The following is a 25729-nucleotide window of genomic DNA, read 5'->3' as shown; positions in this document are numbered from 1 at the left end:
AAATATATCCTTCCATGCAAAGTCAGCACAGGGATTCTCATGTGTTTTATGCAGCAGTTGATGCACATTTATGGGGAGGTGTATGGGGAGATGGGACAGGAGGATTATGGAATACTGCTCCAAGGAAATTCTTAGCGTGGAAGTATCAGGACCTTTTCAGGTCTGAGTCCGGCTGACAGTACAAGCCATTATCAGCAGGGCTGGGACTTGCAGCCTCTGATGGATAGAGCTGCAAAAGCCAAGTCAAAATAAACCTCTTGTTCACGCCAATGCTTATTTCTCATTGCCATTTGCTACCCAACTGCAGCCAGTCAGCCAAACATGCAGAATGCATAGCGACAAACACATGCTTCCTGGTGAGTGATGGCAAACTCTCGGGTTAGAAGAACCTAGTCTCCCAGACTCAAGTGATACTCCCTCATTTATTAGTAATCTTTAAAGATTATTAATTTAGTCTTTATTGTATTTGTTTCATTACCATCTAGAGGCCCCAACAATAGGAAGGCCCCATCATGCCAGGTGCTGTACTAACATGTAATGAGAGAGAGAGAGTTCCCATCTTCAAGAGATTTCATACCGACAAAGGAAAGATGGGGAAATGGAGATACAGAAAGGGGAAGCAACTCCCCTGAAATCACGCAGCATGTAGAGACAGGAATAAAATCCAGGTCTCACAAGTCTGGTGCGCTGCTGCCTCCCCAGCTGGTGAACTTCCTCCTAGTACCATGCTCAAGTATTATTTAATTCACTTATTTATATGCATTTTTTTTTTTTTTTACCAAGTAAATAATTCAAAGCCATCAAGAGGTAATTATTTACTGGTGGGGTTGCTGCAGAGATTGAATCCAGGTACTCAGCTCCAAAACACGGGCCTCTACCACTGGACCCAGAGGACAAAGTCAACCCGCTGGTAGCAGGCAGATTATCCTCTTTGATGTTCCAGTCAGGTAAAGGTGGCAGAGAGACACTTGCCTACTGAGTTACTTAGGTGTGCAGAGAGTTCCATGGGGCAGGCACCATCTTTCACTATGTGTCTGCACAATGGAGATACTGTTTGGAGCCTTTGGGTTTACTCTAATACAAGTAACAATGGTTCATGGACTTGGAAGACATCAAGCTCTCTCGTTGCACAGCTCCCCTGCATGCCCCCTTAGGGCATGGATCTGCTTCCCTTCTGGTTTTCAGCTGATTCACCCAGCCTCCAATACCTTTCGGGCTGAGGGATTTTAGCTCCCCCCCGGGCTAGGTCATGTAAAAGTTCCACCCTGTCCAGGGTACCCAAAGGCCAAAATAAATACGAAGAAACAAAACTATTCCACCCCTTCTGGGCTCAACCCTCAGCAGATTCTCTTCCCCTCCCGGGCTCTGCTGAGTAACAAGAAAACAAATGCTTCTGCCCCAGCTGGGCTCCTGCAAACCTGCAGTCTTTGGCAGCCAAACTGAGGCCAGGCAACTGTCTCGTGACAGGCCAACCCTACCCCAGGTAGGCCCTGACAGGCACCAGTCTTGCTCGGCTCCTCCCCCCAGCCAACCTGATCTCCCACAGTGATGGGTGACAGTCTGCTCTTCCTCTCAGCCAGGCAACAACTGAGTAAGGCTCTACTTTTTTAGCTCCTCCCTTACAGCCTCACATCTGAGCTTCAGGTGTCATGGAGCAGGGCTGATAGAACCCCCAGCAACCCATTGACCCTTCCCTGACTCGTGCAGGGTTTGCACACCGTCAGTCTCCGATTTCAAGATCTGATATCCCCAGTCCCCTTGCATGTTAGGTTCTGGTTCTTCTGGCTTTTTTACCCAGAGGATTCTCTCTACTACATATTAACTCATCAGAGATAGAGGCAGCAGGGGTAGCTTCAACAGCCCCTGGCCCATGCAAGATGCATGAGTCTGTCTTATGCCACGGTGCGAAAATGGGATCACAAGAATAAGGGGAGAAGCACACGGGTTTTTTTTCTCCCTGTATACTGAGAATACAGGAGCTCTTTTTGCTTCTTGGATGTGAATGGGTTCTGATAACAAAGGATAAGCAAAATTCACTCATTTACTGGCATGTGCAGATATGCACCGACTTATTTCAAACTGTTCTCTTCAATAATCCCTTGAGGATGCTGGAAAGGCAAAGGAGGAAAAGGAAAAAAACAGATGCTGCTATTCTGTCAGCTAGCTCTCTGCAAGCCACATGCCCAGCAGAAAGGCATGGCTGAGACAGGATGAGGTCATTAGCTGCTTCAATAATACATGCAAAGGTCTGAATAGAGACAATTTATTGTAGAGAGGCATTCCTGCAAAAGGACGGCCACCTCCAGCATGGAACAGATTGCCTTTTAAACATTATTATTGCCTGACAGGAGCATGGAACGTTCACGGGGCTAGTTCAATATTAACGTCAGGGAGGAATTACACACACAGCAGCAATTCACTTTTTCAAATGCACCCAGGTAAGTCTGGCAGAAAGCACCAACTGCAGACACCTCATTTATACCCTCTCCAATTTCAACAGAATGACCCAGGCAAAAGTAGGCAAGCTGGAGTACTGGCAGTGAAAAGGTTAATGGAAGCTGGGGCCTACAGTTTCTAAAGTGATTGGTCATTTGGGAAGCCACGTTTTTTGCTCAGCTTGAGACTTTTGATTTTCAGTTAGTGCTGAGCTCCCACACTCTGAAAATCAGGCCCCTTTAAAGGTGTCTTGAGTTGGACCCCCATAAATGGGAGCATCCAAAATAACCAGGTTTCCAGGATGCTGGGACATTAAAGCACCTAAAGGAGATGCATTGCCTTCTTGGAGCAGGGACTCTCTTTTTATTCTGTGATTGTACAGTGCCTAGCACAATGGGGTGTTGGACATAACTGGGGCTCCCTAGGAGCTATGGTAATACAAATAATTAATATTAGTAATTGAGCAAAAAGACCACCCAGATTAACCCAGCCTATAACTGCCAGGAGTTTGGACGAAGCTTCTCCTATAGTCAGGTTATCTTCTAGCTGCCTGCTGTGGGGTCTTAAAGGTTCATTGGAAGCATCCAGTACATTGTCAGAGAGAGGGTATCGGACTAGCTGGACTCGACTCATCCAGTCAGCCAATTCCTGAGTGTCTCTGCAATTCAGAATAAAGCAAAATGGAACAACAATTAATCTTTCCCAGAAAGAAGAGAAAATCCTATAAAATTCTGCCTCTTGATGCAGCATTCATCTTATAAACATTCTTTAAAAGATCAGCTGGTGGAAATTGGTACAGCTCCATCAAAAAGCTAGCCCCTTATTTTTAAAAACTTTAATTCAATATCTTTTTAAAAGCCATTCACGTCTTCCAGCACTAATTATGTATATAGAATATAAACACTAGTCTACATTATATAAATAATAGTATATATTTATAGTGTTTGCCCAATGCTCTTCAGTTTGACGAGCCTGATGTTATTGTTAAAACATATTAAAATGTTCTTGAACAGCTCTTAAAAATGTTTTGTGCACAATGCACTCAAAGCAGCTGTTTGAATTATAATAGGACAGGACACTTAATGAGCTAATGCATATTTTATACGCTTAAAATGCAGCATCGCAAATGTTCTCAACTCTTCAGCTGGCTTACTGAATTTTTACTCAACCGCCTACTAAAGTCATAAACCTATCAATTCTACTTACACTCAGCAAACAAACTGGGCGAGACTTTTCTCTCCAAAAGCATGCATGCATTTTAGCAAACAATCTACTGAAACAGATTTCAGAATATTCTGCTGGAGACATAAATGGGAATCCCCGTTGGTATGAAATTAACTGACCCAAGTTTGCTCCCAGAATTAGATCTGAACCCAATCTGACCGGTTTTAAAGGTTTAAATGTAAGAAGTCTGTTATGACTAATTTAGTTTTATTTTATTTATTTTTAAATACTCACCCCACCCCCCATGTTCATGCTTTGAAAGATGAAGACAGAGGTCAGATATGGAGTGATCATTTTGTGAGAAGCGTTCGCCCATTGGCGATATGGTATTTTTGTCTTTTATCGTTTTCTGTGAGAGTTCATTCAAGAGTGTAGTGACTGTCTGGTTTTACCTAAATAGTTACCAGGGCATTTAGTGCACTGGATGAGGTATACCACATGTGATAGCACTGAGTAGGACCCATGGATCTTGAAAGGTGTCTTGCACAGGGTATTGATCAGTGTAGCAGTGAAGATATGTCTGGAGGTTTCGCTTATGTTGCTATGGCTGGATCTGGTCTCACTTCGAGTTGGTGGGCCCTGGCCTGTGGGAAGCTTGCTTCTGATGATGAGCTGATGAGGTGGGGGGAGGGTTGTTTAAGGCCAGAAAAGGGAGTTCAATAAAGCTTTCTTTCAGGATGTGGTCCCCATCGAGTATGGGTTGTAATTGTTTAATGAAACCCCGCATGGGTTCCAGTGGGTTCCAAGAATCAGTCTCAATATAATCATGCTTTCAAAACACCTACTGTGCTAGCTACTCCAGTTACCTCTACAAAAATACTTCAGCAAGCCCTTCTTGAGTCCACTCCTGAAAGTCTTACTCAGAGGTGCAGCCCCACTAAATTCCACGGAGGTTTTCATGCGAGTCAGGATGCTCATGTGGGCCATGGGCTGCAGGGATCCAGGCCGCTTTAAGAAATGTTGCTCTCCTGGTGTGAATTCAGACTGAGTATCTCACACACATCAGCCACTATTCTTTTTTCTATTCATGGTCTAAGTAAATGTGTTTCACTAACAACTCAGGTGCACAGTGGCGCCAGCTTGTTCCTGAGATGCTCTGAACTATATATCTATTTAAATAAAGAGTTTTAGAATTTGGCTACTCAGTTAACAGACTCTTCTCAGAAAGCATAGACAGAAGAGAGCCATGTTTGATCAGCTAAGTCCATCACCTTGGGTAGGATAGAATTGTTCTCTGTAGTCCAACTGCTCCCGGTTAATACAGGATTGATTCCCTACAACATGGTATACCCTTCCAGTGGTTTTCCAGCCTACTTTTGATCATCTCAAGTTATGGGGCTTCTTTGCTTCAAACTATGATGCTACAATAAGCTAAGGTAACAACACGTTTATTGAGTTCCAGAGGGGTAGCCGTGTTAGTCTGTTTTAGCAAAACAGTGAGAGTCCTGTGGTATCTTAAAGACTAACAAATTGATTTGGGCATAAGCTTTCGTGAGCAGAAACCCACTTCTTCGGATGCAAGTTCGTCGGATGCAACACATTTATTAAAAGAGTGTCTGTTTTATATAGCTGCTTCACAAGATAGAGTCAGGATAAGTCATTTCTAAAGACAACCGCTTATTTCTGCTACCAGAACAGCAGCACCAACAAGGACTTGTGATGGGAGAAGGATGATCTGCTAGTTAGAGCACTGAGTCAGACAAGAAGGGTTTGATTCCCTGTTGTGGTATGGACTTCCTGTGAGAGCCTGGGCAAGTCACTTAATCTCTCTTTCCCTCAGTTCACAGTCTTTAAAACTGAAAACATCATCATTTTGCTCCCCCACAGGGACATTAGAAAGAAAAATTCAGATATGCTTGAGGGGCACTCAGATGGTGATGAGGGTCATGCTAGCACACAGAGGAAAAAAAATCTAATGTACATTCATGATTTGTATTTCAGTAGCACCTAAGAGCCCCAGTAAAGGACCAGGTCCCCACTGTGCTAGATGCTGTACAGACACAGAACAAGAAGTCTCTGCCCCAAAAAGCACACAATCTAAATATAAGGCAAAAGACAACAGGTAGACAGACAGACATCAGTGAGAGAGGAACAATGAAACAAGACAACACTGGTCAGCTTAATAGGTGGTGGTTTATCTTTTCTTTCTAACTTCTGCTCTCCCCTCTGAACCTTTTGAATGCAGGCTTTTTAGGACAACATTTTCTCTTAAGCATATGCCCACTCATTGTACATTATAGAGACATTAGACCAGTTTGCTGTCAAAACAGCAGCTCCCATGATTACTGTGCTCTCGTTCCTCAACCTGACACTTAAACCTGAATTCAGCAGCCTGGCCCACATCTAATTCATCTGTTATAGAAGGGAACAGACTAGAAAGATTTCCAGCCAATGCACTCAATAAATGTTTGTTTCGCAAGGAGAACTGTTTCCTCCCTTTTGTTTGAGGAAGCACTGTTTGAATGGAATAAAAACAAACAGATTCTCTACAGCACAATCACCCCGAGGATGTAGGGAAAGCAATGGAATTTTTGTAGGAACCTCTTGTTAAAATGCTGGTGTCATCCTGCTGCAAGGCAGCAGAGAAAGTAAGTGTACCTTAGATGGAGGCTTAAAAACCCCACACACCACACATTTATGTAAGACTAACACAGTGTCAGATATGATGGAAAATACTCCTCCAACAGCCCTGGCGATGCCTTCCCCAATAAATACATACAGCTGCCAACATATTCTTATTTATCTTCCATTGCAAGGAGATGTTACAGTAAACTTTGGATGTTGGAGGAAGCAGGTCCAGAGCACCGCGAATCTATTGGAAGACAGCAAGTGGCATGAAGAAACAAAAGAATGAAATGGGTAAATAAAACAGAACACAACTCACAGATTTAAGGGAACATGCTTCCAGTGTTGGCTGTGCAGGGTATGTGACCTTATTTTCCGGAATGAAAAATGTTACTTAAGACTTTTTCGCCTCCTAATGGAGCTGCAGGTGTTGTTACGTAGTTTATGCTCAATTTGATTTAACCACAGAATAAAAAGCTAATGTTTATATAAAATGTGGAAAGGGTTGTTGCACCAGCTAAGCAAAGCATTAGAATTCTCAGAGTGAGCTGCTGTTACCTCCTTTCGCTTTATAGCATCCTAGTTACAAAAAAGCATAAAACAAAGAGGTAGCAGAGTGTTGTACTGACTGAAACAAGTCTGATTTGGGTGCTTGATTTTTGCCTCCCCTTCTGCCCCCCCAATCAGTAATTATCTGGAGTAACTCCTCTGAGGCTTGTATAGAGTAATGCGTATGGAAAAATTGATGAAAGACAAAGGAAGTCAATCTATTTCTAACATCACCATCTCATTCTCCAAGGGGCATTTGCAGGATTTGAACGTGGGGCTTTCCACACTCAAGAACAGGCCTCCATCACTTAAGCAAAAGGTGTAATTCCATTAGCTAGGAGCAGCAGTATGTTATTTTCTGTGTTGGAAGCCAATTGCGAGAGCCATGACATATTTTGTAAGTGTGTTACATATGCAGTGCTTTTATTTTCTTTTTAAAGGGTAGTCCGATGTATCCAGCACCTAGCACTAGGGGGCGTTGATCTGTTACTATATCTCCGACACTCTTCCACAATCATCATCATAAATACTAGTTCAAAAAACAAAGCATGCCCTTGGAACTGTAGAACAGGTGAGATTCTCAGCAGAGATAAACGGCTTCATTTGTTCTGTGCATAACTGATACATCGTTAGACTCAAATAAATAGGTACAATGGTTGCCATTAAAAAAATAATCAGGATTTGTCAGTAGATACCACACAGCAGTATTTCAATTAACTACAGCTTTTCCCTGTAATTGTAATACACAATATCTGTAACAATCACAACCACCACCACCTAAATGGTTTCCATTTGCAAATCTTGACTTGTTAGGGTGATCACTGTATTTGCTCTTGTTAAACAAATGTGTGTCCTTCATCTGACAGATAGTAACAAATTCTCTGGAACCACTCATGCAACCTAGGTGACACGGATTTGCTTAGAAATACATCAGTTCCTTAATAGTCATACACAGTGTATACACAGGCGTATACGCAGTGCTATAGTACAGTAAGATATGCAGTGTCACGTCACATTATAGATGTCTCAAATACCTGTCTGTAGCCACTGCCAGATGTCTCAGAAATTATATGCTATCTTTTTAAACCTAAATGTAACCAGCCAATTGTGTAATGTTCTACATGGGGAAAACAAATTCCTTCCTGACCCATGCAACAGTCAGTTTATGCCCTGAAGCATGTGACTGACTTATTTTAGCTCACACAGCTAAAAATATTGGTCAGAAGGTTATCCAGTCATTTCAAAAAAGAATCCAGATACGATATTTGACTGATTTCCTTAGGCAAGGAAATCCACAGGCTGAACACACGCTGTGCAGACATTGAGAAGGTCTCATTTCTATCAAGGAAATACGCATTTCTATTCAGGCAGTAGCTCTGAAGACGAATTATTTTCCCAGCAGAATGGGACAGTGTTAACCCTTTTGTCTCTATGCAAATCTTTTGACCTTTCCAGTCATTACAGTCTGTAGTGCCAGTCTAACAGTCAGACATCAATTTTAAATTTGACTACTGAAAAAAATTATGGTAAAAACAATTCATATGGTTGGGCAGGTTCTGGGTTCTCTATTGTGTCAATTTCTTATTAGTTTTTTTCTGCTTCCTACATTTTCATATCAAATGTAAATATTACAGGTCTGGACATCAGGGGGGCTGATCTTTGTTGTCCTAAACTCAGTGGGCATTTACCATTAACTTAAAGTATTGCAGAATCCATTTACTAAAATGATCAACAAATATCTGACTACATATTGCACAGAAGGGTAACACTTAGAACACATCACCATATGATACTGCTTGAGCAAATAAACTGATTTAAAACAAATAAATACTTGCCACAATGCAACATGACCATTACAGTATTTTTTTCTGACATTTTTCAACTGTAAGTATTTGAAATATCAAGAAGGCGGTGGTAATTTTATTTATAATGTTTTTAAAATTAGTAACCTTAATCGGTTCTTAAACAAAAGGATTGCACACAGATAAGAAGACCATCTGCAGCAAAATCAAATAAAAATTACAAGGGTTATTAATCTTTATCCTCCAAGGCATCAGCACCTGCTGAGGTCAGGAGGCATTCCCTCCCCTATGGAATGGCATTGCACAAAAACCTGTATAATAGTCGAGCAATGTTTAGCCTCTTTCTGAAGCACCAGCCACTGTCAGAGACAAGATGTCAGATTAGATCGAGCACTGGTCTATTCTTCCATGGCATTTCCTTTAGTCTAAGAGCAATCTGACATTTTATACCATGTTTCAGCCTAGAGGGTGGGGTTTTCCCCCCCTTCCTCTCTCCAGCCAGTTGCAAACACATTGAAGAATAAGAGTTTATGATGGAAGCACTGACTCAGCATGAAACTAGAAAGTCAAGACTAAGGATGCTAATTTGGAGATGAAAAATGAAGAGGTAAAACATTCCTCACCAGTGTCAGCCTAGCTGCATCAACCACTCCGGAATTGGGACCATAGGCAACACACAAGAGCAGTAGATAGGTGTAAGATAAACACAATAAGCAGCATGAACTACGACTGCATGACTCATCAAAGGATACATAGGAACATATATCATCAGGCAAACAAACTTTTTGTATTTAAATTTCAAGATGTATGTTCTGGCTCAAGCTTCCAATTGATTACAGAAGTAGAGAGTCAATAAAAGGATCAGTACAAGATGGTCTGCTGAAGGACAGAAGGAATCGAACCAAAATGAAGTTGAGAAGCACCAACTAACTATTTTGGTAAAACAACACAGACACTTGTATATTTACCGACAAGCTAGTTTCCTGAGGCCCCCTGGATCCACAAAGGATTATCAAGAAGCTATTCCCCATAGTCACAAAAACTGAAATTCCACTCGCTCCCAGAGACTGCAGTATAAATAGCCCTTTTAATAAGCAGGTCTTTAAATCAAGTTTTACCTCCTGCGTAACTTTCTCCAGCACAGAGACTGCGTTCCTATTTCTCTGCTGCCCTCTATATTGGACAGCCTGTAGCCAGTGCAAAGTGGGCGTCAAACCCTGCCCAATCAGACTGGTTGCATTTTATACCCACTTTCTGCAGGTCGAAATGACTGCAAAAGATGCGAGGCAACAGGCCCAAAGAGCAAAGCATTGGAGAATCAGACCCCAGTGCTAGGCTTCCCAGGTCACCCTGGCCTTGCCTGGCCTAATAAAACCAGCTGCAATGCATTCTGCTTATTAAAATACATGGAAAAAACAAGAAGTCACCACACTGGATTTGAAGTCCCTAGACTTTAAGCCCCCTTTAACACAACAAATTAGCTGTTCTATTGTGGGCTTCAAACAAAGCTCTCAGCCTGCTGATCCAGCTGGTCACCTAACCTAGTGATTTTCAACCAGGTGTACGCATATCCCAGAGGGGACGCAGAGGTCTTCCAGGGGATACATCAACTCATTTAGATACTTCACTATTTTAAACCAGGCTACAAAAAAGCACTAGCAAAGTCAGTACAAACTAAAATTTCCTACAGACAATTATCTCTACTGCTCTACGTGCTCTACACTGAAAAGCAAATACAATATTTATATTCCACTCCATTTATTTTATAATTATATGGTAAAAATGAGAAAGTCAGCAATTTGTCAGTACTAGTGTGCTGCAATACTTTTGTATTTTTATGTCTGATTTTGTAAGCAAGTAGTTTTTAAATGAGGTGTAATTTAGGGTATGCAAAACAAATCAGACTCCTGAAAGGGATACAGTAGTCTGGAAAGGTGGAAAGCCATTGACCTAGTCCATAGAGCAGAGAGCATTTGGGCTTTTTAAATGACCCTGTTGAAGCTCTCGTTTTGGTCAGAACGACCAATAGGAAATATAAAATGATTGGAAAACACAATATGGGGAACAGGAGGAAGAGAGGATTCCATGATGGAGACTATCAATCAGACAGAGGACCCTGAGATGGAAAATACCTATTATACTACTTTGCCTGTGCCCCATTCCAGGGCAGGATTGTTCCCCATGCTTTATTCTCCAGTCCAGTCTGAAACGATGCAGGCTATAGATCCTCCACCATTTCCCTTGAGAGACTGTTCCAACATTTTAGAGTCATTCCGTTGCCGAAACATACCTCTTAACACTACTTAGCACCCCCTGTATGAGACCCAACCCAACTGCAGATCTCTATCCCTCGCAAGTCTGCTTTATAGTTCCAGGGCATAAAGCCTCATGCAAGGCCCTGTGCATCGGAGTGAATTTCACCACCTGGAGTGAACCCAGTGACATGCATGCATTTTACAAGATCCCCTTCTAGAGATGGAGCAAAGCTGGGGCTATATGGGAAGTTGCACTGGAGGAACGAGCGTGAGATTGGAAGAACAGGAGGTCCCAGATTCCAATTGTGGCTCTAACACAAAGTCTCTGTGGGTGGCCTTGGGAAAGTCATTTAACTTCACTGCCTCGGTTTCCCCATCTGGGGATGACGATAATGACCAAGGATTGTGAGAATCAGTTAATTAAATGGTTGTACACATTTAAAGCATTGTAAAGTGCTATATAAATTGTAAGTATTATTGTTCATCCAAATCTCCGGAGCTTTAGGGATTCTGATCAAATAAATTCTGACTCTCAACTGTATCTTGTTTGGGTTTCACTGGGTTTGGTTTGGTTTGTAAACCAATATCCCACCAAATGCAATGTTGCCAGTCCCATGTAACCTCTCATTCTGCACCATCTCGGATTCCATCCACAGCTAGAGGATGTCTCTAGCTATAGTTTTCTCATGATCATTAGTTTGCGTCACTGATCTACAGATCAACATAAGGAAGCACTTTACCTCTGCAGGAGGGTAGTGGGAAATCCCAAGAGGCACTGTTTTCCGAACTGGCATGGCAAGTGAGCAACGCATGTCCCTCCAAAAAGAAGCCTGGGTTGCAGCTATACCTCACTTTGTCTCCAATGCTGAACGTCGTCCCTTGTTGGATCCCATTCTGGAGTCTTCCCGGATTTCCACACGTGTGACTCGGTAAAACTGCCAGAGAGAAAATTGTTCCTCGTTAGCCAGAGACTGCAAATTCCACTGCCTCAATTCAATTAAGACATCCTCCTTATTTAGCCCCATGTCTCATAGCAAGGTTCACCTTGTCAGACACATAACCCAATGACACAATTAAATAAATGCCAAGTCAGTTCGGCCCCATTCCAGTGCCAAAGCAAACGTACCATTTAAAATGCAAAAAGCAAGCACGCTGGCCACAGGATTTACCATATTGATCAGTCCAGGACCCACCAAGTCTGGTATGTTACCTTCCCTAGTGATGACGCTTCACTAAAGGGTAACCTCTCCCAGTAACTCACTTAAACAACTATGCCAAGCTCTGCATAGGAGAAGCATATTCCTTCCCAACTCCTACAAGGAATCAAGATATTTTCTCTAACCATTTTAGGTATTTAGAGCGTGAAAATCTCCACAGATTATGTTTTATACAGGAACTCAGCGTTACTCAATGGAATTCACCAGGCGGGGCACAAAATCTTTTGCAATACAAGTGGAATTGTGTAAGGCTTAAGAATGGTATATAAAATGGCAAAGCCTTTAATTAGCAATTACTCTTAGAGACAAAAAGGTCCAAATATCACTGCTTTACGTTTCACATATAAGGCTAGATTCTCAACTAGTACAAATTATTGTATCTCCAAAGAAGGCAAGAGAGTTACACCAAATTTACATCCGCTAAGGATCTGGCCCACCTTATCCAATTTTAAGGTGAAAGGGGCAGCTGAAACTGTAATAAATCTTGCCCGTTTTCACCAGTGCCTCTGTCCAGTAGCACTAGAGACTTTGTATAAAACTCCCATAAAGCACTCCACAAAGATCAATTCTATTCAGGTGTTTGGGGCCTGATCCAAAGGCCAATGATGACAATGGAAAGCCCACCACTGGCTTTCTCAGCTTTGAATCAGGCCCTTCTACACCATCTTGTACGACAATTCCCTTTCCTCGGCGATGGAACACTGAAGGAAATCTAAGGAAAAAGAGTATCTGTTTCAGAGCTGATTTCGTGTTTACTACACATACAGGAATTTGGTCAAGGGCATGCACAAAAAGAACGAATTCCTGAGAGCACAGGGAGGTTTAGTCTGAGATCGTGCCAAGGAGAAGAGCAAGAGAAACAGCAAAATGAATTGCCAAGTATACACGGGATATAGTAGAGGAAAACAAAGCTAGAGCAGTGCACAGCCAAGTGAAATAAAGTGAATATTCACAACGACATATTTAGCCACTGTAATGCTGTCCTGCACAAGGAAATGTTTTAGAAAAGTGACTCAATTTTCTGCTGTGCCATGAGCAGAAAGCCAGGCCCAGGTAGCAGAACCTGCATCAAATCACTTCAGACCTCATACGCAGTCAAGATATTGCAGGAACAGGTTCTATGCCCCCATCACTAAATGGACGCTGTCCACTGTGGTAAAGATGGGGCAAGGCTCGACTGCAGTGAATATAAAGGGGATTCTTTTACTGAGGCTATTGGACAGCCACACCAACTGACCCTGTGGGTCCCTAGGCCTCCAACTCCCAGGTTAAACATAACCTGAGCTACCTAGGGTTCCATTAATTCTAATGGAAGACGTGTCTAAGTCTTCCTGGGCTGCTTTAAAAAGCTCAGTGCTGCCTCAGTTTCCCCTCCCACCCTTTTTCCATCTTGTCTATTTAAATGCTAAGCTCTTTGGGAAAGGGACTTTCTTACTAGGTGTCTGTACAGCACCTAGCACAATGGAACCCTGATCTCAACTGGGGCTATCGCAATATAAATACTATTTCCAATAATAATGACTTCACCTCACTGTGCTTCATTTCCCCCCATATAGCCTCTTAGATACTATGGTGGTGGGTACCCATATCAAAACCTAGATAGGGCAGAAAACAGAGCAGATGATGCTTATTAGACGTTGGAAAGCACTTAGAATGAAGCACTTTATTTTAAAAGTGTCTCTGTAGAGTGCACTAATAGGCATTCACCAACAACTCTGACAGCCACATGAAACAACTGTGGAGTTACTGACTAACTATATTAAAAAGAAATTCAGAGGTGGGGGTTGGATATTGTTAAATATGCCGAATGAGTTGAGAGTCGGTGTAGAACTAATGTTTCATTTTCTGCAACGATACTCAAAGACCCAATTTAATTAAATTACCAATGTCAAATTTTTGTAATGACCCCACTCCTGCTTTTGTGCTTTCTCCCTTTAAAATTAATGACTGGAACTTCACTATAAATAAGAATCTATCATTTTTAAAAGTCACTCTCTAGCACTCGCTGCTCTTTATTTAATGAACTGTTAACAATCGGACAACCTCGACCTGCATCATATCTTAAGATCATCTTTGAAAAATGGGATCTCATTTAAAAATGTTACTTCATTTGGCTACATTAACCAACGTCGTGTTACTGGGCAGACAAAGTCCACATGCCTTTTGTGCACAGGAGATAAGGCAGCGATAGCTCATTGCTCACTTCGGGTCCGTGCCGTGTGCCTGTGCTGGGCAGGCACACCCTGTCACCATGTCCTGGAAGGAGAACAATCTCCACAGGGCTCCTTCTCCTCCTTCCACCCACGTGGGTTGGGGGCGGGCAGGCAGGTGCACCGAATGGATGGATCCTTTGTCTGCCACATCCATGACGTCACGCTGGTGCAGAGAAGGAAGCAAATCTGCCCCAAGACAAGAACTCGTACAGACTACTTCATCCAAGGGGACAGTCAAGTACCCGAATGTGACTCTGAGTCGCAAACGACTTTCTGCCCTGCTCTTGAGCTGGGGCTGCACTCTAAGGTGACGAAATAGGCCATTGAGTGGCACAGCATAAAAAAATGTCCTTCTAGGTCTCCCATTTGGTTCATTCCAACAGCAACACAAGCAAATGCCTGCCTTTGAGCTCTGCACATGACTGATAGGGCCCAGGACAACCACAACACTTTTGAATGTGTTTCTATTCCACAATTTCTTAGAGGAGATATTATTGCTCACACTTGGCTGTATCTAACAGCCAGCCTCTTTGATTGCCCGTGAGGTTAATAGAACTGTAACATTTACCCAGATGTCACACGGAATAGTATTATTGAAGCTTTGTCCTACCCATTTACCGATTCCACTGTAGACTGGCAGCATGGATTATTCTCCCCATAAAAGCCATGTTCCTACCACTCAGCATAATACTTTCCAGTGACTGTATGGAAATGAATGCAGTCAGACACAAGACTGATACAGCTGAATTAAAGTCCTGGCTTTTGTTTGTTTATTTGAACTAAAAGTCTGTTTCTTTGCATGAGAAAATGGATGGCAGTCTGCATTATTTAGCTTGGTTTTAACCCAGTGTCAAGTTGTATCCTTTATTGCTAGGGGAGATGGGTGGTGAGGATTTTATTATTATTATTATTATTCCAAAAGCACCTAATGGGCTCAACCAAAATCAAGGCCACACTTGTGCTAGGCTCTGAATGCTAGGAGCTGTACAAACACACAGTAAAAAGACAACGCTAAAGAGCTTACAGTCGAAACAGACAAAAGGGGCAGGAAGGGGGTGTGATTTGTCTGAACAAGGTGGCATAAAAAGGGCAGTGTCAGAGCCAGGAGGAGAAGCCAGCTCACCTGAATGCCAGGGCAGTACCCTATCCATTAGATGGCCCTGCCTCTCCAACTCAGTTCAATTACTGCTAAGGTTATGTGCAGCGGCACAGTGGGAGATGAAGGCTATGTTGGGTGCTGGTAACCTGCCACGATTTTCTCGGTCTCTCTCACTTAATCATTTCCCTGCTACTGTGCGGGCCTGGGACACCGGTCTCTCCTATTACAGCCTCCTTGTGGGCTGTAATACTTTGGTCTGCAAGAGCTGGGTGGCATGAGTGGTCTGTGACGTGCAGGGGGGTCAAACTGGATGGTGGTCTCGTCTGGTCTCAAACTCTATGATTCATCTCATAAGAGGAAAAAAATAATCTTCCAAAGACAAAATATTAAACTTCAGGGTAAGGAAAAGGTTAGCCAGGCCTAAACAGCCAACTGGAACTCCCTCCACTCTTCCTACGACTCTGCAGCATATCCCGCAGTCCCCTGCTCCTCCAGAAACAAGTTTCAAGTTAATTTGCACAAACTGGCTGCTCCCCGGCTCTGACCCCTCCACCGGCTTCCCCTCTCCTCCTGCATTTCAATTCAAGCTTCGCTGTCCTCATCTCCAGGCACCCACGCTGGCTTCCCCACTCCCCAGCCCACCTGCACGTCTGCCCTCATTTCACTCGCACTCCCCCTACACGCTTCTCTCCCTTCATCTCTCCTCTTCCTCCTACTGGCTTTGTGCCTGTTCATGCACTGGAACATCCTCCCACATGCAGTGCACCAAGTACCCTGCATTCCCACCTTCAAACCCTGCCTTAGGCCCATGTCCTGGGCAAAGCCAACCTCCACTAACTTTATCGCACCCCACGTCGGTAGGCCCCAATCCAGGAAGTCTCTAGTGGTTCCTGTCACATGTGGCCTGCAATGAAGCTAGATATGGAGGGAGTCAGGGGAGAGTTGAGCACTTTCCTCCATCTATTCTCACTGCCAGCTAAGCACAGCATTTGCCAGGGTTCACTCTTGACCTGGTGACCCAATCGTTCCATTTCAGAGACCCCAATCCCTTCACTGTCTTCACTCTTCTTGGGTGCAGCTCCCCATTCATTTTTACGCTCCTTTGTTTTCAACAGGCACCATTTGGTTCTCACCCCATCTCATCCCTACGTCAAGCATCACCGCGCCGGATACTTTAAAAAGCTAGCAGGCATCACAGCAGCCACAATTTGCTGCCTCTCCTGCTCGTTCCAGTTCATTCGAAATTAATTAGTAGTTTTGAATTCATTATATGGGACTCAGTGCATCCTTGGACAGAATCCCACCATCAAGGTACATTCAGCCTAATCATATCAGCCTTTTCTAACACTCCACGGCTCCCTTCATCAGCTCAGAAAAAGATGCTTCTCATCCCGTTTATCACGTGAAACATTTGAGTTATTGCACTCTTTCAGGTAGCTTCAAAACACTAACGGCAACAACACTACTTATTAGCCATTCAGATTAAATGTCTTTGCTGGCTCCTATTCAGATTAATCTACAGACCTATTTTCTCCCTTTATATTGCTTGAATGAAAAATAACTCAAACATTTAATAGATCTAGCTACTATATCCTCGTCTATTACCCTATTTACATGGCTAAAAAACATTTTTATGGCCTGAATTATCTATAGTTGTTTATGACAGCGATATTTTAATGCTATTGTTTTTCTAACCTTGAAGTCTTATCAAGGAGCACAACTTTTAGGATTTGGGGCCTCATGTAATCTGCTCTGTCCCAATTAATTCACACACCCAGCAAAAAACCAAAACCAAAACCAAGCCAGTGCATGTGTCTGTGGGTTCCAGAATAAAATGACTGCAACAAAACAGGTCTTCAAGCCATGCTAGAGGGAGTTGAGAGATAAAGTGAGAAGGGCAGACCTGTCAGGATAGAACTAACTCAGGCACCTCTGCACATCCTAGAAACACTTTCAGAAGTTTCCTTTCAGCTGCTTTTTCCAACTTGCTTTTTCATTCCCTTGGATCCATTTGGAGTTGGAAATTGAAGCACCAAAATGCCATGTATAAGGCCACTCTAATTCCAGTCCAACCCAGGACAGGATGTTCCAGGTTCCTCCACCCCCTGCCCCCCCCTCACTTCCCATTCCTATAGATTTTTCCATGGCAAGGGGCATGCTGGTCCTATGAACCTATGGATCTTCCTAATTTACATTCACATCAAGAATTTGCTGCTGACAAAGTGAAACCCTGGCTCCAAACACCTGCAACAGCTGATGTGCCCAGGCAGCGGTTGCAGAACTCAACCAAGAGCCAACACCTAATTTAAACAGACGTCATTCATTTTATTAGTTAGCTCATAATGTGTCACGTCTCACACCAATACGGACTACAGTACAGGGAGGGTTAAAAATCATTAGAAACACAGGAGTTTTGTTTGGGGGGGAAGAAAGCTTTTATTTGGCTACCTAAATGGTCCATTTCTACTTTGGCAAACTGGCAGAATCCCAGGAATGGAACCTTGCACCTGCATCCTTGTCCCTGACGGACCCAACATCACCAGAAGCCAACCCAAGGAGTAAACTGAATTTATGATTTCACATGTTGCTTCTTCCATTTCCACAGAGGTGAACTGTGATAAGAGGGCTTAATGCCAGCAGAAAGTCTCTGCACCACTTAAATATTGCACAGGCCTTTTGCTGGAACAGGGGTGAATTTCAACTTAGGTGAGAAATACCAATTTCTCCCTTCCCTGCCCATAAATCTTCATCTGCCGGGGGATATTCTAGGGTCCTTTAATGTATATCATCTGTGTTTTAGTGTGATCTGTTTCAGTTCAGAAGGACATTTTTAACTTTCAGAATAAATGTCCGCCATGTGCTCCAGAAAAAAGGAGAAATGGTATCTTTTTCATTTCATTTTATTATTTTTTATGTCATGATTCATTTCCAGTACAGCCAAAAGAGATAAAGCTAAATGGAAACTATTTTCTCCCTCTAATATTTCTTTGTTTGCTAAAAAACACACTCAGATACTTTTGGATAGTAATGAACTAGGATGCTTCATCATCCATCTTTTTTGTGGTAGGAGTTTTGGTGCTTTTTTTTTTTTTGCAGATCCACTCTGCAGAAAGGGAAAATGAAAACTGAATGTGCTGGTGCAGGTTTGCCATTATTTTCCAAGAGTACCATGCAGGCAAACAAAGGAGCATTTAAATTGGCCTAACAAACAAAAAAAGAATTCCTTATAGAATTAGCATTTAGCTGGGCCCCATCTATATCACCTCATCATTTCCATGTTCTCCTTCCCTCAGCGCTTTCACAGTAAGATTATGGACAAACCTGTCAAGACAGAACAAGTGACCTGGACACCTTTGCTCATCGTAAAAATACTTTTGGAAGTTGCCTTGCAGTTGCCTGTGCATTGCCTTGTGCTTCCTGGATCCGGCTGGAGCAGGAAGTTGAGGCACCAAAATGCCATGAGAAAGGCAACTCTTGTACTTCCAATGGCAAGGGAGATACTGCATGTTTTCCCTGTACTTTGAATAAGAATGATTGTTCTATTCCAGATCCACTGTTAATTGATTCTATCTAGGCACTGACAGAACCCCAGTTATAGTAGTATGTATGGATTTATCCTTGCAACCTCCTTCTGAGATAGAAAAGGACTATTATTCCATTTTACAGATGGGGAACAGAGCCGGGGAAATTAAACAACTCCCCTGAGGCTGCACAAGTCTGTGCAGATCTGGGCACAGAACTCAAATCTCTTGAGTTCCAGTCTAGTGTCTTAATCACAAGCCCTTCCATTCCAATTGTTGACTTTTTAATATATAGAGAACAAACGCCTGTACAGACCACATTACAAACAGACTGTGTATGTCAGGCATCAAGAACTTAACAGCAACTTTGTTTATCTTATCTATGTCTCCTACGTCTACAGACCTCACTTTAGCCTCAATTCAGCCAAACACTTTAAGCACACACATGCCTACGACCCATTCTGTGGGACTGGAGCACATACTTAGCTTTAACGCATAACTAATCAGCTGCATCCGGACCTTTATTTCTGAACATCTTTTCTTCAAAGCTTTTCCTTGATAGCTTTTGAGATGCTGAAAGCTTCACTGAAAGCAACAACATGTGCCATATGAGATGCAACACCTTACATATTTCCATAGTAAAATTTTGTCCAGAAGCATTAGATTCCTATGCGCTTCATTGAGTCCAGGCTTGAAAAAACAACAGAGCGTAATCTTCCAATTATTTCTATATGAGCATAACTTTGCTAGCCTGGGTCACAATATAGCAGCCCCCTGTATTCGATAAAGCATTTCAGCGCACGCTTAACGTTAGGCAAGTGCTTAAGACCCACTGACTTCAATGAGATTTATACATACATTTACATGCTTCACTGATTTGGGGCCATGAACAATTCTACTGATTTATGTGAGACTGAGATTATATGAGCGTTATGGATGACTGCAGTACTAAGCCCTTAGGTTGCACATACAAAGCACAACGACTAAAGAAGAGATCCATCAGGAGCCTGTATTCGAGTAGCTTCCAAGGGCATTTACCTTATGAAAAACGATGCCGGGACACAGTGACCATGCTGTGATTCATGCACAGCAATCCTTTACTCCAAGTAGTCCCACTAAAAATAACAGGGCTGCTGGAAAACAAGGATCTGGCTTGTTATAATCAAATAATTAAGGAGAAAAAAATCATTGACTGAGACTCTAATTCAGCAATCCATCTCTACGACATGAATCGGGGCTTGCTGGCAGTGTGTGAGCTTTAAGCTGGTGATTAACTCCCATTGATTTCAATGGATCTTACTTACCCTTTCTGAATCAGGATACGTTCTTGAACTGGGATCATATTCAGGAAAGCACTTGATTTTAAGCACGTGCTTCAATCCAACTGCCTTCAGTGCACCTTAAATACAAGCTTACAATTAAGCACATGCTTAAATGTTTTGCTGAGTAGGAATGGATTTAAGCAGGGGTTTAAATTCTTGGCTGAACTGGAGTTTAACAGCTTTATGATAAGATTAATAAAAACTAAGCGAGTTTGCGTTTTCATTATTTCTTTATTTTTAATCCTTGATCAGGGCCAAGAGTTTTGAGATAAAAAACAAATCCTGTATTCTTTTCACAGCATAAAAAGACAGTAACAAAAAGCAGTTACAGGGAAGGTTACCAATATAGGAACCAAACCACCACTCAGGTATAAAGCATAGCCCTAGAGATTGCAGGTGCCAACTCTCCATTTAAAATGTTTCCCTCCTTTATGCATATCACCAGTGTGGAAAAAGGGTGTGAGACTTGGAAATCCAGATCTGAAGTGATTCTTTCTAGACACTGGGTGCCAGTGTTGATCCACTTTGTATTATGCTGCAGAGTTTCCCTTTGACAAGGGACACTTTTCATTTTTTAAAGAAACCACTTCAATACTTCCAACTTTAGGGCTACAAAGTTTGTCTCTTTATCCACCTTCTCTAGCTAATGCCCGATTGCAAAGGAATAAAAACTACCACCAAGCACATTGATAAATAACAAAATGAATGAAGAAGTAATTTGAGAGAAAGATTAACTATCATTCTTTTTAAATTCCCCCACCCTCCCGCCCGGCCTTTTTTTTTTTTTGAGCAGGGAGGTAAAGCAGCGCATGTTACAGAAAGTGAAGGGTGATAAAAATGCTTAAAGCTCAGCACACCATAGCCAGCAGCTGTATAAACTTCCCCACACAACTCTGCCAGCATACTTCAGTCTTGACCTGCAGCACCTGCCGCTATTTCCAGTCATCAGCTCCTGCATGCCGATGAATCTCAGGTGTCACCTATAGCACGTCCTGCTATTCCAATTCTGGGCCTCCCTTACACAGATCTGTCAATACCCCTCAGTGCTCATCTATACCACTTGCCATTTCAACCATTAGACAGCCTAGACAATGCTCCATAATCCTTGCCTGCAGCAGCCTCTGCTTCTACCCCCTTCCTCCTACACAACTCTGCCAAGCAGTGCACCTCAATCCTGACTCACAACACCCTGCTGTTCCAGTCTTGGGCAGCCTCTCCCTCTGCCAAAGTACCACGCTCAGTCCTTATCCACACTCCTTCTCTGGGTGCCGACCCTGTGGACCGACACACAAAATCAAGCTGAGTTTTCCCATAATCTGTGCAGCTTTTGGGATGTGGATAAACCAATCCACTTAGAAGTAGGACCTGAAACCTCCACACATCCAACACATTTGGTGCTTTAACTTGCATTCAGCTACCTAGTCCTACAAATTACTTCATTAAAAAGGCAAAGCAGGGAGTGCCAATACCACCCCACAATCGCATTTCTTTAACCTGAACCATTTCCTGTTTCAACCTGCCAGCGGAACTTGTTCTCCCCAGCCCCACTATTTGCCCTCCTGTGTATCCTTTCAAGTGCTGAACAGCTGGTTTATGCAGTGCAATGGCCAAAATTAGAGGCATTATTTTCACCAAGAGCCTGACCACACCATTATAAAATCGCTATCTCGGCTAAATATCCAATAAATGACATAATACATTTGAGTTGGGAGCGTGTATGTTTGGAAGGGGTGGAATATTATACTGTGCGGTAGGGAAGTCATTAATAACAGCCCTTAGAAATGCTGAGCTCATAGCACAAACACCTTACATTGAGATGCAGGAGGCCAAATAAATTTCACCGAATGGGCCAGGATCCCACTGTGCTGTTGTAGTGATTGTGGCATCCTCTGTTGCTGCACTGGGGAGATTTATTATTAATTTGTGCTCATAAATGATCATAAAAAATGCAGAAACAAATTCTATTACACTCCACTACAAACAAAGCTAAAATGATATAATTATGTCATCAAAATGCCTGGCGCCTTACACCTTAGTCCTGTTTCATTCAGTCATTCACAGGGGCCTATGTTGCAAAATTGACCACAAGCATGATTTTGCAAGATACATAGTAACATGGGCACATGCATCTGAGAACAAGTTTGACCCTCATATAGGTTCACCACCATCCCTGCAGACCTTTACACACAAGCAGGCTGTGTGTAATTTCAAATCTTCTTCTGGTAGCTACTCAGATTACGGCGATTGTGGGGCTGAATCAAGGTGTTTTCAGGGCTGCCTTTTCCTTTCCCATGGTCAATATTGAACTAGACCAAGCTAGTTTAGGACCATCAACAATATTTATGTGAGCGAAGGAGGAGGTAATCAAATCTCATGCGTCAAACATTAGGTTTTCACTAGCGGGATCAAGAAGGAAACACACCTCTCGGTTCCACTACAGATAGCACTGAAAAAGTCTATGCAGTAGGTGAGAGAGAGAGAGATCTTTAGCCCAAGGATCTTATGACAGATTAAAGTCATGGCCTGGGTGTAAATGGTCTCTGGCTTTCATCACGCAGATTCTTGTGCTCCAAGCTGGAAATCTCCAGGAAATATTCACTACCTGCACAATACATTGTGCTCCACATGCGACTATGTTTCTGGAGCTACCAAGTGCTATTCCACAAAGAGTCATGATTACTAGGACAATGGAGCTTGATTTGAAGGCTACACAATAGATACGACAGGGCTGGTCCAAAATAGGATGCTAGTTGAAAGGGGATTGCAGTATTCCATTATTACTACTACTTCATCAACGGTAGCAACTACTCCTGGCTAGGAGGGTTCCCAAAAACTCAAGGAAGACTGGCCCTGCTCCAAGGAGCTCAGAATGTAAGGGTGGGGGAGGGCCAATCAGAGCAATAACCAACAGTGCCAAATATACACACACACAGACAATAATCCACTGTGACAGAGCAGCAGGTGAGGCTGCCATTTTACATTCTGTGATGACTGTGTTTGCTGGGGACAATCAGGCTGAGATCCAACAGCGTGCTAAAAACTCGCTGATCAAAATAAAGTTAGCAGCGGAAGTTAGAAACACGCTCTATGGCCCAAAGGGTGCACGCATGCCTAAACCCACAGTTCACCTTGAATGGTCCCTGAGAAGAATTTGCACTAACAACTTATGCTAAACTATGGGTTCGATCTTGGATTTCATTGTGACACTTCATCCCTTTCCCGGGCCTGAAGAAAGTCTGTGCAGCTCAGAAGCTGGACTCACTCACCAACAGAAGCTGGTCCAGTAAAAGATATTACCTCACCCTAGCTTGTCTCTCTAAACCTATAAGGGGCATAACTACACAGAGGTGCTAAGATCCTAACTCCAGTTAGAAGCAAATGGGAACACAAATGCTCAGCACCTCTGAAAAATTAGGCCCGTGATATCTATTTACTGAAAAGGAGACTAAATACAGATATTCCAGTGGGGCTGAGACTATTTAAACATCATACTGAAGGTTTTATAGGACTGTACTTCAGGAAAGCCAAGTAGATGGAAGTGCTGGTAATTTGGAGCATTACTGAAAAATATACTGCTTCATGTGAATGAATCTATTACCCAAAATGCAGCAGGGAACAGTTTTCAGGCATTTGCAAACCAAAGCCTAAGTTTGAAGAGAATCCTCTTGGGTTTAGCTGCTGCTAATAGCTGTTTTTTGGATACGGGCAATCCTATCAATACAATAGCAAAGCCTGACAAATAACCACACACGCCACTGTCTCCCTCAGTTAAGTTCTTCTTTGTGGAAAGCAAAGCACTTGAGTTCGCATTTGAGTTTTTTCAAGTTGAAAGGTGAGTTCCCTGTCATTTCTGAGCACATGGCCTGAACAACATGGGTGTGATTTCTGTGATTTTTGGACAAGGAACAGGCAGAAGGCTTTGCGTGTCTTTCATAAGCTGCCAACCCAGTTGTGTGGGGCATTATCAGACATGTCTTCCGGGGGCATCCGTGGCCAGCCGGCTGATCTAGGTTGCTACCCGTTGTTTTATGACCTTTCCACTGATGTGGGAACATCCCTCCAGCTGCCTAACACTTCTCAGACTCCAACCAAAGTGGCCGCTGATGATCGTTTACTCCTTACAGGTGGGGCATTGTTTCTGCCTAATGAGCCCTTCTTCTCAACAAATTTCAAAACCTAAATCTACAAATAAAAACATCCTTTCTGAGACAAGGCTACACCCCTACTTTGGGAGATATGTTTGGGCCAGTGTAAGCTAGACACACAGTCAGCGGTAATCCCTATCTGGCTTCTTCAGAGACATTCATGTTCCACATTATCCATGATGCAGTATGCCATGTTTGCTGCTCATCTCAGATCCAAAGGCAAGGCTGAAAACAGAAAAATGGAAAGTCTAGATGGAAAACGAAGGAGATGCTTTGTGCCTTTTGATGCAAAAGCATGTAGAGGGGTTACTCCCATATAGACAGCTTGCAAGGATAAATATATTTTAACGTAGCATGCAATACAATTCCTTTCACGATCCTCCTCCTCATCCTTTAAGGCATGTTTTCAGTGAGCCTCTAATTGCACCTCTAGGATTTGAGAGGCCTGTTTGAAAATTGCCAGCTGCTTTGATTATGAATTTCTCACAGTGCCACTTTTTGTCAGGGGATGGGGTACACAACCACGGAAAAATACAGTTAGAGTTACATAGCCAGAAAGCAAATATATGGGAGACGTAATACTTGGTGGTATGGGATAAGCTTTTGTTTTGTTTTTCAGTGGCATGACTTCGGGATTGCTGCATTACTCCTCATTCTTTATCTTTATGTTTTCAATTACAACACAAAATGACAGTGTTTAATCAATTACCATTCAGAAACCAAAAGATGCTCACACAACCCAACAGATACACACTGCTCATTATGAAAGCTTTTTGGGAACAGCTAAAACCTTATGAGGAGAGCAGCTTTATGGGGTGCCTTCAGCAATACACCCCAGAGGGACATGTTCCTGTATTAGAGCAATCTTGCCTTTGACTAATTACAGCACCATTGTGAGAAGCAGTGTAGGCCCATCAACAGGCCTGAGAGTAAGGAAAACTGCATTCTCTCCCCCACTCTGCCACAGGGGGACCTTGAGCAAGTCACTTCCCTTCTTTGAACTTCTCCCCCACTCCCTTTTGTCTTGTCTGTTTGGTTTTTTAAGCTCTTCAGGTCAGCGACTATCACTCACAATATGCATGTACAGCTCCTGGCACAATGGGAGCCTGATCTTGGGTGGGGCCTCTAAGTGCTATTGTAGACTGTCAGATCTGGGGGCAGGGTCTGTCTTTGTTGTGTGTCTGTACACTACTTAACACAGTGGGGTGCTGGCTCATGACTGAGGATCTAAGTGTTATTGTAATACAAAATAAATAATAATAAATTAGCAGCACACCCGCAGGATTTTAGCTATCCTGGATGAAGTGTTGCCTATTGGCTAAAATGGAGGATATCTGCTCTGAGTCACTGTTTTGAGTGACCTTGTGCAAGACACTTCTTC

At 42.8% G+C, this 25729-nt stretch overlaps 1 protein-coding gene across 1 annotated transcript in view; it reads right to left on the bottom strand.

The window, feature by feature from the left end:
- The window catches only part of CSMD2 (CUB and Sushi multiple domains 2), a 495048-nt gene that overhangs the window by 345849 nt on the left and 123470 nt on the right, over positions 1-25729 (bottom strand). Inside the window, exon 4 of the mRNA XM_067533952.1 lies at positions 11572-11766. Coding sequence (XP_067390053.1) covers positions 11572-11766 — 195 coding nt within the window. The remainder of the gene's footprint in view (positions 1-11571; positions 11767-25729) is intronic.

Source organism: Emydura macquarii, unplaced genomic scaffold (assembly GCF_026122565.2).
Source record: "Emydura macquarii macquarii isolate MOO-44397 ecotype Brisbane River unplaced genomic scaffold, CSIRO-AGI_Emac_v2 contig_3348, whole genome shotgun sequence".
Lineage (NCBI taxonomy): Eukaryota > Metazoa > Chordata > Testudines > Chelidae > Emydura > Emydura macquarii.
Note: the sequence above shows the minus strand (reverse complement) of the source record. Positions and strands in the feature narration are given on the sequence as shown.